Source organism: Odontesthes bonariensis, chromosome 24 (assembly GCF_027942865.1).
Source record: "Odontesthes bonariensis isolate fOdoBon6 chromosome 24, fOdoBon6.hap1, whole genome shotgun sequence".
In the NCBI taxonomy this organism is placed as follows: domain Eukaryota; kingdom Metazoa; phylum Chordata; class Actinopteri; order Atheriniformes; family Atherinopsidae; genus Odontesthes; species Odontesthes bonariensis.
The window spans coordinates 14,253,584-14,266,225 of NC_134529.1; the positions used below are offsets into that span (position 1 = coordinate 14,253,584).

The 12,642-nt window shown below is 38.2% G+C and overlaps 2 protein-coding genes across 2 annotated transcripts in view; one reads left to right on the forward strand and one right to left on the reverse strand.

The window, feature by feature from the left end:
• Window positions 1-1,286: 1,286 nt before the first annotated feature.
• Window positions 1,287-8,285, reverse strand: LOC142375172 (pro-opiomelanocortin-like). Its single transcript, XM_075459106.1, has 3 exons — window positions 8,055-8,285; window positions 2,689-2,815; window positions 1,287-2,304 (listed from the first exon to the last, which is right to left on the reverse strand). The coding sequence occupies exons 2-3, from the start codon at window positions 2,806-2,808 to the stop codon at window positions 1,705-1,707; spliced, it is 720 nt and encodes a 239-aa protein (XP_075315221.1). The 5' UTR covers window positions 2,809-2,815; window positions 8,055-8,285; the 3' UTR covers window positions 1,287-1,704.
• A 523-nt stretch (window positions 8,286-8,808) lies between these two features.
• The window catches only part of LOC142375478 (tyrosine-protein phosphatase non-receptor type 14-like), a 51,712-nt gene continuing 47,878 nt past the window's right edge, over window positions 8,809-12,642 (forward strand). Inside the window, exons 1-2 of the mRNA XM_075459505.1 lie at window positions 8,809-8,932; window positions 9,690-9,746. The gene's annotated coding sequence lies outside the window, so the exon portion shown is untranslated. The remainder of the gene's footprint in view (window positions 8,933-9,689; window positions 9,747-12,642) is intronic.

Genomic DNA, 12,642 nt, shown 5'->3' on the forward strand with positions numbered 1-12,642 from the left:
ATTCCATAGAATTTGTCCGACTGTGTGAAATGTGGGATTAAAAAGAATTTTCTGATTTTCAAATGATTTAAACCTTTATCTATTTAACTGAAAGTAGTAGAAAGACCAGAAATATAAAAGCAGAACCGGTATTAACTGCGCTGCATGGGTGCAGGAACTCCTCTTAAAACTGTCACGCAAAGAAACGTTGGATATTAAGACGCAGATGACTTGTTTGGAGCTTGGTATCGTCTGTGAATGGCGGTGAAACTACCTGTGGAGAAAAGTGAGGAAGTGGCTGATGGGTGATGTTGGAACTAATCGCCTCTGTTCAGAGATGGTTTTTACATTTTAAGAATAAAAGCCCTGGCAAAAGTTATTCATTGCCACCTTTGGTGGAGGTTCATTCAGTTGTCCTATCTTGTAAGACAGTTAACATATCAGATATGATACAAAATCCTTTTAATTCAACAACCGAACATTCAAGCTTTGCAAAACTTACCGAAGAAAAAGATAATAAGATTGTTGTAATTTTTCGGCATCCTCCCTGGGAAAATGATTTCATCATTTTTTTTTTCCAAGGATTCTTTTTCTCTTTTCTAAAATTTGAACAAAACTGTCTTCTATAGTGTCCTTTATCCTCTCGATTGTAGAGTGCTGACCTGAGGAGCTGGAGCCACGAACCATCATGTTGTTTTAGTCTGCCTAGTATAAGTCTTCTTTCTTTGATACCTGAACCCCACCGCCAGTCTGATGCCATTTTAGACGTGAAATGAACAGAAGTCCCGTTATCTTCTTGGATTACCATGACATCAGTGACTGAGAATCTAACTATAAACAAACAATATGACAACGCCACCAGCTGCTGAGCTGCTGAAATCCTACTGTGAACAAGAATGGGGCACATTTTGCTTTTAAACCTACATTTCCCGAATGAGTTCTGTTACAAAAATGTAAGACACTTTTTTTTTTTCTTTTAAATGTGTTGAGAACTCATAAGAAGCATATTTGGAAAAAAATAGATATTTCTCTGCTTCAGAATTGAATGTTTTCTTCCCACTAATTTCAAATAAATATCCCATTTGAATTAAATGCAAATCATTAAATCTAATTTCCATTTCCATTTTACAGTTTCCCAACTTCCTTCAAGATGTTTCCTCAAGCTGCTGTATATAAACTCTTCTAGTTTCAGTCTCTCATCATGTTTTTTGTTTTTTTTTAAATTCCAGCAACTTTCAGTCACATCTCATTGCTTTCTTCAAGTGACCGTTTTAAAAATCAAGCTTATCATACAAGAATTCACTCTGTTGTTTGCAGCAGACACAATATTTAATATCATAGTTTACAAAAAGTGATTACAGTTCATCAATAAACTGGCTGATTAGACACACACAAACAAACCGCACTCCTCACACTCACCCACTTTTGGACTAGTAACTTTGCTTCTCATAAGATCAAATGTATTCTTAGAAATGTCAAGTCAAGGAAATTCCAGGCAGTCATTGCGTGCATCAGTGGTTCTGAGAAACTGCCATTTATGTTTGTTTTTTTAATCTTTTTTCTTTTTCCACCTTAGGGTTTTAATGAAATAAACATTTGGCCCAGAAAAAACATTCAACAACACGCTAAAGATAGCAACACGTTTCTGTAATTTGAATTAAGACATGTTTGAACTAACATGCAATGGCTCCTTTAACTATCACCCTCCCCTGATCAATCTTCCATTCATCCAATTATCCTCTGCACATCTTTCACTATAATGTTCTTGAGGAACTTTGCCAGCTGCCCCTGAGGTTTCTCCTCCCTCAGCTTTGTTAAGCTGCCATTTCGTTTAGATGCAGGTGGGCTGCCCCATCTGAAGTGACTCATCCGGTAGGTCCCATCTTTTCTCTCCTGCTGGTTCGCTGCTGCGTGTGCTCTTGAGCTGACTCTGGACATCAGCAAACCCTCATTTTGACTATTTCTTTTTTGAACACCCGCCTTTGCCTCATCCTTGCCACTGCTCAGATGTCTACGAGCCTGAAAGGGGAAGCTCCCCTCAGAGGAGTCTCCTCCCTCCAGAGAAGAGGCAAAGACCTTAACAGGTCTGCGTTTACGACCAGAAGGCTTCCCCCAGCGGAAATGCTCCATGGAATAAGAGCGACGCTCGTCGCTGTGGGCTTTCAGATCTGACTCTGACATGTCTGAGAGTTTGTCCTCAGAAGCCAAAGTGGCTAGGATGATGTTGAGTAAGATGTCGTTGTCATCATCATTAAGCTGCTGGGCCGATGCACCGGGCTCTGGGATTTCGGTCTGGATCACAGACATGCAGAAGTGAACACAGTCCTGCATGCAAAAAAAAAACAAAATCCCAGACAGTAGCAACATTTAAAACACATCATTTATCTTAGGCATTTGAAGACACGATAAGCAGCTGAGTGTGTATTCTTGCTGTGTTGCTCTTTAAGTGTTTCTCAGATTAAACCACACATATTGTGATTATAGTTATGCAATATAAATAGCACTTGAAGTTCCATCTTTGAAAAGGAGAGTTAGAGTATCCTTTCATAACATGAGGAGCATTAAAGTTCCTAAATTGCCCACTCCTGTGTATTGTTTAGTGAACCCTAGTCTAATTTAAAACACTTACAGATTTTTAAAATATTCTTCCCTTGCCCAATGACGACAGGAAAAGTGACAACAGATTACTGAGGTGACAGATTGACTTACCAGTATCCTCTCCTCGCTGCTCAAGTTGCTGCATATAGAGCTGTCCAAACACATCGACCCAAACCCAGGGATGCACATGAATGCCATCACAACCACAAAAAAACGGCATAGACACATCATCTTTAGCCTGTTGAAGGGGATACAAACTTAAGTTAGGTTTTGAGCTGGAAAAAGGAAAGTGATGGTGAAGAAATTCTCCTCAGAACACTGAAAAAGACTTCAGTCCCAACAGAATAAAAATCTTCACTCGATCATCCCTAAATGAGAAGAAATGGCCAATTATTTGAAAAGATACAGTTGGTGTCTCTTGATCATTGCACCTACGTAACACTTTTCTCTCTTATATAAGCAGATTTGTTTCCCTACTGTCTTCTGAGATGGTGACTTTGGAGGATATGTAGCTATGTGTCATGATTGAATAATGATTTAGCTCAAATGCTGGTGGTCATCATTCCTCCTTCAGCCAACATTACATGTAGTGTAACAGATGGTCATGTTAATCAGCAGATCATGCGTCTAATCTGTTTATGAAAAACGTCTTCTGTTAGGGTTACCAGAGCAGGCACACAGCACTGGGGATTTGTGTGACAAACTAAAGCAGTCAGCTGGACATGGACATCGGAGCTATATTCTGAGAGGGGGCGTGGGTTTTTTGTTGGGAGGGGCGGGGGAAGCACGCACACTTATCAACGATTAAAGATTTGATTTGAAGTTATTTTCTAATAGCATGCAGTTATAAGAGAACTAGAATGGATGAATTCAGCATCTTTATTAAAACCTAGCACCCCTAGTTCCGACTTCCATGCAGCTGGACTTAAAAAAAGGAAGAGTGTTACAGTTTGTGCTCGTGCTTGGTTACAGAATGAGGATATTTCTTCTGCTATTACTTACTATTTATTATTTTTCATGTGAGCTTTGGATTGCATTGCACATAATCCATGGTAAAAATATCAGTCACTGACATTTCTACAAGTCCTCCAATCAAAATAACCAATAGACCATTTATTCATACCCTTAAATACAAACAATATTGACATCCTCATGAACAAATACCTTACGGTGATGTAATTTAGTCAATAACAGGGTAACATTTTTCTAAAACACTTATGTCACTTCTTGGTTGGGTTTAGGTCATAGCATCACTTGTTTATGGTTTACAGAAAACATCACAAGTAAGACTAAAATACACCACGGTCACCTCAATTGACTCCATTTTGACACTTCACATGCAGTTGTTCTAATGACCACTAGAAGTCACATATTCTTTGGCCACAATTATAAGTCATTGTCTCCTTCAACACAAAACCTATGGTGTTACTTTTGGGAAGAGGACAGCCTCCATTTAATGCAGTTTTTATTTATCTATAGTATAGTATTTTTCACTATATCTCTCTACAGCCTCTATCATAGTAAATCATCCCATCCTGCTATCTGTGCTCTCTGGTTATTTTTTTTTATTATTATTATTATTTTTTTAAATGAACCTTTATTTAACCAGGCAAGTAAGAACAAGTTCTTATGGTGACTGTCGGGCCAAATGCAAAATGCAAAATAAAAAGGCCACAGCACATAAAAAAAAAAAAACTGTTTAAAACACCCACTGCTTGCATCCCATCGTACTAGGCTTAATCGGAAACAGTTCCAGCAATACAGCAAACATAAACATACATGAAACAGCAGCAAACATAAGAGATATCTGTAAGAGAGAAACGGCTGCATATGTCAGTGAGAATGCCCATAATAATGTCCTTAAAAAGATAAAAATCTTTAAAAAAATTAAAAAATAAAAACTACCCATTGCTGCAGCAGCTTGAATTGATGGCTTGAAAAGCCTTCAAAACGTGGTATATGTTTGTGAACTCGCTGATCACAGAGGTGGGGATCTCAGGCATAGCACTCCCTTAGTTGACTTTGTACCTGGCCATGTGTTCTTGTAAAGTATCATAGCAAAGACAAACATTCAGGCTTCATCGCCTCTCCTCTGGTATGCCCCAAGGTTCAGTACTGGAAAATCTTCTCTTTGGGCCCGGTCATCCACTTGCACGGCTTCTCATATCACTGCTTTGCAGGTGATACCCAATTGTACCATAATTTCCACCAGATGACCCCCACAGTCACATCCTTTGTTCATCCAGATGAACAAAGGAGTGCTACCTTGCTACCTTAACCTCTGCTAAATGAGCTTTTGGTAACTTCAGAGGATCATTCCATCCATCACAATGTAAACATAAAAACTGTCTCTTCAACAAGCTCTCCCATAAGGTTTACAAGAACAGTTGGTGTCATGATTGATGACCAGCTGTCTCTCTCTGACCATGGTGCATCTGTCTCTCAGTCATGTCGTTTTTAATTTTATAACATGAGTAAAATGAGGCTGTGTCTGACTCAGTATGCCACCCAGCTCTTGGTACAAGCCATTGTTATCTTCTGCTTCAACTACTCCCTGTCAGCGACACCCTGACAAGTGTTCCACAACCCAGCAGCACCTTTGGTGATAAACCAACCCAAAGGGACACCTTCCATTACTCATTGAACTACTCTGGCTGCCCATTGCTACCCGCATCAAATTTAAATCACAATCACAGTTTCTGCACCCAGCTATCTAAACTCAGTAATACAGTCTCATGCTCCTACTTGACCTGTTAGAACTGCATTTCAAATTAAGCTTCATCAAATTAATGCCAAACCAAATATGCGCCCCTGCTGCTTCTTCACACTAAATGAACTGGGGAAACGTCAGCCTCAAAGTTATCAGACAAAGATAAGGTCTACTAAAGGAGGTTTTCATGCCCACATTTGTACTAGTATACATTGCAGCAACAGCTCGTGTCAGCCTGTGTCTGAAACACTTTGATAAAGCTCCAGTCTCTTCCCCAAAAGGCCTAGTCAGTTCGGATTTGTCATCTGTTTGGTTAAAAATGTAAATGTGCAGGAAGCTGAAGCCAAGCTAGCTGCAAGGGGCATTGTGTGAGTGTTTCATGGTGGTGCAGGTAAGCAACAAAATTAAGCCTGTACTTAAAACATGAACTTCTAAGTGTAACAAGATTATATCTATATTTCAGAATGTAGTTTTCTTTTTGTAATTCTCGTTTTTAAAATAACTGGAAAATCTTGTCAGTCTTCAGGACAACCTTTTGACTGACTTCATGTAAATATGACTTGCTTATCTTTAACAAAAATATAGTTTTACACTGACAATAAAGACGTTGTATTCTATTGACCTTATCTGGACTTAAGTACGGTGCTGTAAGTTGATCTGTTTAATCTCACATCAAGACTTTACATGCTATAAGAGCTGATGTACAAGCTCACTCATTTAAGGGCACTGAACAAAATTCTCTTAGAAATATAGAAAATATAGAAACATAACCAAAGTTATACAAAGACAGTGCATTAAAAAAGAAGCTGAATGACTTTTAAATATTGAATAGCAACTGTCAGAAATGATCAAAAGGACATGAATGTTTAAAAGAAACCTGCTTCAGCAGGAAAAATAGGACAAGGACAATGTTTTGTTATCACGCTTTGTTCTGGAGTGAGAATGGGCTGCTTCTTTGATGTCCTCTCTTTTATCGATTAAAAAATTAATAAATAAGAAGGAAAACATTTAGGCTCCCTAAATGTTCATTATCTATCATCAGCCCACAGCTTGTGAACATGTACTCATTTCTGAGCCTTTCGACACATTAGCTTGGGGTTTCTTCTAATACTCCTGCTAAATGATTTTGTTAACATTTTGCATCAGTCCGGTGTGGATTTGAGAAGTCTGAAAGATACTTGTGGTGCTGTGGTTGCCAACCTGTTTTCATCTTCACCTTTATTTATTCATTTTTGCTCCAGACATGTCTTGTTTATTTAAAGAGTGTGTTTGTATCAAAATTATATCTATTTTTTTTTAGTATTATTATTTAGGTGAGCCTATATGGAATATTTGTTAGTAGTCAGTAGTTATTTTCACTTCTGACTTTCAAGCCAGGAACCTCAAACTTTAAAAGTTTTATGGTAGTTTAAATTAATTTTACACTTTTCCACAAGACACTTACACTGACTGGGACTGCATGTTGAGAAACTATGCAGCCACCTGGACCGTATTGTACTGTCTGATGCAGAAGTGACGCATTGTCAAAGTCGATAATGTTGCTCTCGCTTGAACCGCTATAAAATTTTTTAGGTTTGAGTTCTTTTAGACGGTTGAAAAATTCTCTCTTCTCATCTAGCTCCCGTTAGCTCACCAGTCAGGATTAGTTTCTAGATTCACCAAAATGAAAAGCACTCTGATCGCTGCCTGTTGCAGGTAAGATGCTCCTGTTCTTAAGAAATTCCCTATCCACTGAATTGCCAATGGCTGCAACACAAGCCCAAAGCATGATTTATCTGCTCCTGTGCGTTTAATGAAATCTGTTCAGGGATAGCTTTCCTCATTGCAGCCGAAAAATTTCATTTAAACTTTATCTGCTCCTGTCATGTTCCTGTTCAAGAGAAGAGACTTTATCTTGGCAATCATTCCAAACAAGTCATACTTGTCGAGTTTTTTTTTTCTTTTTAATTTATACTGAGACAGACTTTAACATTTTCATGCAAACAGAGATCTGCAGAGTCTGAGTTGTAGCTTTTGGGTTCTTTGCATTGTCATCACTTTGTTGTAATGTCAGTTTCACTCCTTCTTCTCCTACATCTATATATTCTTCCAATCAGTCTTTAGCGGGGTTATCCTTTAGAGACTAGTCAACAGAGATTAGAATTTCAGATTTAGCACCACTCAATAGATCTGTACTTGTTTTTGGTTCAATCTGACACCGCTGGTCATCTAATTTCACTCTTTTGATAGATATGAACATTTTAAAACTCTACCCATGCTTTTTTAAAAAAAAAAAAGAATTTTGGGTGAATTGAATGTTCAACAGGGGGATGAGTTCATTTCCTTTTCTTTGTTGAGAAATTGCATCCCGTTGTTTCTCTTTCCCTCCTCCATTATTCTAAGAACTGACTCCTTGGTGGGCCATTGTCTTTGTAACTCTGGCAGAGGCTCATCTCTTCCCACAGTATGACTCACTCAGCTGAGCTTCGAACAGATATACTCTGATAAAAAAATCTTTGGAGCTTCTACTAAAATGGACTGAATTTTGGTATCATTTGGAGGTTTTGTAAGATAGATTTTTATTTTATTGGTTCAAATCATTGGAAAAGCAATTCAAATTTGCCCTAAAACTTTACAAAGCAAGTACAGCTTCACATACAATGTAAGAAAGTCCACAATGCATCAATGGGTGTGGTTAACCAGTACATCAAATCTGTAAACTACAAACTATCGGACACAATTTTCACTCATGCCAGACAAACAAGTTGAGAATGAAATTGATTTTTACCTCGTTCCAACGCTTATCCTCTTGTTTTTCTCCCAGCTTTTGTCCACAGATCATCCAGACCGGTAACTCTCAACTGTGATCCCTCTCCTTCTCTCCTGCCTTCTCTCCGCTTGGGAACTAAATGCTCAGTAGGAAATGGGTTTGCTGTTGCTTTCTCAGAGGAAGAAAGCTCTTTTTATAGACGCAAGAAGTAAAGAGTGCCGAGTCTCAAGGCCTTTTACCGTGATTGAGGTGAAGCGTCACCTACTCCTCTCTTGGTGGGAAGGAGTGTGTGTGGTTTTGTGTATGACCTCTCACACAGCTCCTAATCAGTGGTGCAGGCATTATCATGGAATTGATGATCTGTAGTTAAATGTTGCTCTCTTTGTAAACCTTCTCTCTTTGGAAAACACTCTTAAATGCCTTCAAATGTCCCAAGAGGGTGAATATTAGTATATTTCTGTATCTATGGTAGATTTATTTGAGTGCTTGTTCACATTATGATATGGTGATCACAACAGCAGCTGTTTATTCATGGACCTTTGTCAGTCCTGGGTCTTAATTCCTCAAAGGTCAGTCCTAATCACTCGCGCCTTAGCACTGAGAGCCTCATCCTTTCAACAAGGATGTGTGTGAAATCAATTTGAAAGATTCGATTCGATTGCTTTCCTGCAGTCCTTGTTTTCCGAGGTGTACATGCCTCCCTGTGTGGAAACTTCATTATGAGGACCTGACTCACTGGGTAGACGTCATCAGTACACCTCAAGTTGAAGAGGATACACGCACACAAAGGAAGACGCGCGGTGCTTTATGAAAGGAAACATCGCGCTGCAGAAAAGAATCAATTTCCATTGACCTGCTCAATGCCAGCGTCATACACCTTTACCTGCTAGCTCCAGGCAAGTACGGCATTCTTTTTTTCTATAATATACAGGGTGTAAGGACATATGTAAGGACAGAATGTAGCTTGTGCATGAGAAGAGAACATATGTTTGCTACAAGAGGCACCGATTGATGTGTTTTCTATTACATTACTTTTTTTGTTTGTGCCTCTCCTTCTAGCCTCATGGCAATGTCCTCACAATATCTCCATCCACTGTGTCTTTAACACATTAAAGACACAATGGATGCTTAAGCATTAAGGATCACCATAGCCTACTATTTAGCTAATTCTGTGTCTGTAAGGTTAATTTTTTTCTAACAGAGCTTAATACGCGATCCGCTTATGTTGTTACTTTGGACTGTGCTTCCTGAATGTGCTTTACTTAGTCCCAAATAAAGACTTTTAGAGTTCCATGCACTGCTCGCCCTCTTAGATAATCAAATCTAATTTGATGGTGATGTCATGTTTACCATGATCACAGTACTTTGTACCTAGTCAGGTGTGTTATGTTGGAAACACATGGCACAGAAATATTCTTAAGTGGTGAAGAAAATGATTTAAATGAACCAGCATATGTATTTTAAATCCATTGCAAGTCAGGAAATCAAATCTTTTGTGTGATGGAATTAAAAGAAACGATTAGTTTGAATTTGATTGTTGGTCTAGTTTACAGCTGAATCGGATTGATTAACTCTTCATTGTACATACCATGATTTCTGGTGTCTTTAAATGTTTCAAAACACTCAGACTTACTGAATATTTCTATTTTACAGGATACTGACACCATAGTACCATTAAGCAAATATGCTGTCAGAGTTTATGACCGCACTGTAAGTATAAAGAGTAAATACACTCTTTTTTATCTATGCGTGAAGGTTGAGCTTAAGATCATGTATTATGTATGTATTATCAAACAAAAAATATCAAACAAATTAGAATTTGTAGGAAAATGTTGTTCTCTTGACACGAATGACAACACACATACTAATGCTTTCAGGTGCTATTAGCGAAAGGACTTTATCTTCCCAGAAAACTGATCTGAGTGTTCAACCCTTTCTTTCTAGGTGAAATTGTGTGACACAAGCTGGCTTTAATACAGTGAAGATGTTAATTACTCACCTTATATAGACTAATTTATCAACTGTAATTCATGGGAGTGCTATCATCTTCATAGCTCAACATTTTAAAATGCATTCAAAGGAAAACGTATTACAGCTTATTTCCTGTAGATGTTGATAGTGAACCAGGTTTGTTTCACATTGTGGCACACAGGAATCCATACACATTTATTTGATATGCACATTGTCAAAGAGATGACCTTATGAGCAGCTCTTAGTTACTCTTTGGACTGCCAACCCACGACATCAAATTCTGGCCCATTGTCAAAGCAGTCGGAAGCTCAGAATTGTATAAAAGGGTGTCCTTTGGCTTTGGTATGATCGGAAACAGATTTCATGTGACTCCCATGTTAAGCCACCCCTTTGAAATTGGTTGCTCAGAGCAAACTGTGTGGTGTGGCCATAAATGTTGTTATTTCCAGCTTTTAAGGTAGGGAAGGGAATGATTCTGTGTGGGGTTGATACTTCTGCATGACATGGGCCGTTTATTGAATGCTATTTCAATCCACCTGCAATCCTGCAGCAAATTGCAACAGTGGCAACAATTTCAAATGTAACAAAGCCAATCTTCTTTGAGGTAATCTATTGCTATTATTGCTGTTGACACATTATAGCATAAAGCCTTCGGTATTTTCATATGTTGTTTCTGTATCTATTACCATTCTAAAACATTAATTGCTCGCAAGAATTTGAGATGGAGCAAATTTCTAATTATTTTTTTTGTGTATTGTCATTATTGTGATTATTATAGAATAATATATTCTCTTTATTTTAATCTTAAATCAATAATGTGTTTACGTTGGAAATCTTACCAAACACACAGAGAAACACGCTTGAGTTTGATTTTGATATTGAAGAAAACAAGGAAAAGCAACCTCAAGTTTGACAAGCTGGAATCATGAATTGTTTATATGGAGTTCCTGTTGTACAAACAGAAAATTGAACAAAACTTAAAGAATCACCAAACTGTCATCAAGAAAACTGATTTTTGTCAGCTGAGATGAAATTATGATATTGTTACATTTGTCTTATGAACACAAAGTTGCTATTTTATTTTTCAGTTTATAAAGATTGGCATCGTTAGTGGTAGTTTGAGACATCCATAGTTTAAAATAACACAACATTAACAGCTCAGCCCGTGTTTCAAGTATAAAAACAGTATCTCCCACTGACATTTCATAAGGAAAACGTATAAAGGGAAAAAAACGTATCAGGTAATTCAAGTTTTACTTAATGGACACTACAAAACAAGAAAGGTGATGCTACTGAACAAGAGTGCCTACAGGCAGTTTCAGCAATGTACAATGAAAAATAATCTAGCAGAAGTGTATGGAGAGTGAAATGAATTATTTCATAACCATGCCCACCCAGACATGACAGCAGTATGGTTTAGTTTACGCCCTGTGAAGAGATATCTGGTGGAGGAGTAATATTTCTTTAAAAACTAACACCAAAGCCAAACAACATTTTATAAACATCTCACTTTCCACCAACCCCATCTGTGACCCAGCCCTTGTTTTTATTCACATGCTGTCAGAAATGCATCCCATAGTTCAGCTCTGAGTGTCTTCACCTTTATCAAATGCTCCTGTTGTTTAAAGAGAAACTTTCATCACTTGTCAGGAAATTCTCACGAATTCCTGATCAATGGCGGTGTCATGTAGAGTGATATCATGAAGGAAACGGAAGAAATAGGTTGATGTAGACATATGACAGTATTATTTTATTTATTTGTTCAGACCGAACCTCTCACAAAATTTTTATGACTGTAACTACCTGTGTGTAAGTGCACATGCTGTTATACATCTCTTCTTATTCATTCAGAGAAAAACTAACTGGGTTTCAGTATATTAAACACATTTAATGATCTATTTCCCTGCTGTGTTTTAATTGTATTGTTTTCTATAGAAACAAATAATAGATTCTGTTCATAGTGTCTATGGGCGTGATTTCTAGGTGCAGCCAAGGGTCATAAGGTTTCCAGTTCGGTCATCTTAGGACTGGATCTTTGTTTTTTAGCAGATCATCCTGCTGGTCCTGTTGGCTTCATATAGCAGAGATGCAGCAGGGATCAGAATCAGCACCCCCAAATTTGAAGCCATGGTCCTCATTTGCAAAAGGGTAGATTACACACTCAAGGTTGGGGCTGAGTCGCTACCTTAAGTGGAGGAGCTTGAATATACTGGGGTCTTGTAAACAAGCACAGGGAGAAAGGAGGGAGAGATTGACAAGCAGATTGAGTCTCCAGTGTCTGCAGTGGTGTGGATGTTGTACTGGTATGTTGTGGAGAAGAGAGAACTTGATTTACCAGTTCATCTGTGTTCAAACTCTCACCTATGGCCATGAGCTGTGGGTAGAACTGAAAGAATGAGCTCACTAATACACACTGCAGAACTAAAATTCTTCTGAGGAGTGTCTGGACTCTCTCCTTGGAATACGGTAACGAGCTCTTCAATCCTCTGTATCAAAAGAAGTTTTCACTGCAGCACCTGTAAAGTATAGAAGGGCGTCAAGGGAGTGTTGCGTAAGAGTGGACTCTCCATTCAGCTCCAGGTTAACAGCTTGTAGCTCTTTATCATATAGTTTTAAATTGATAGATCGTTAACTT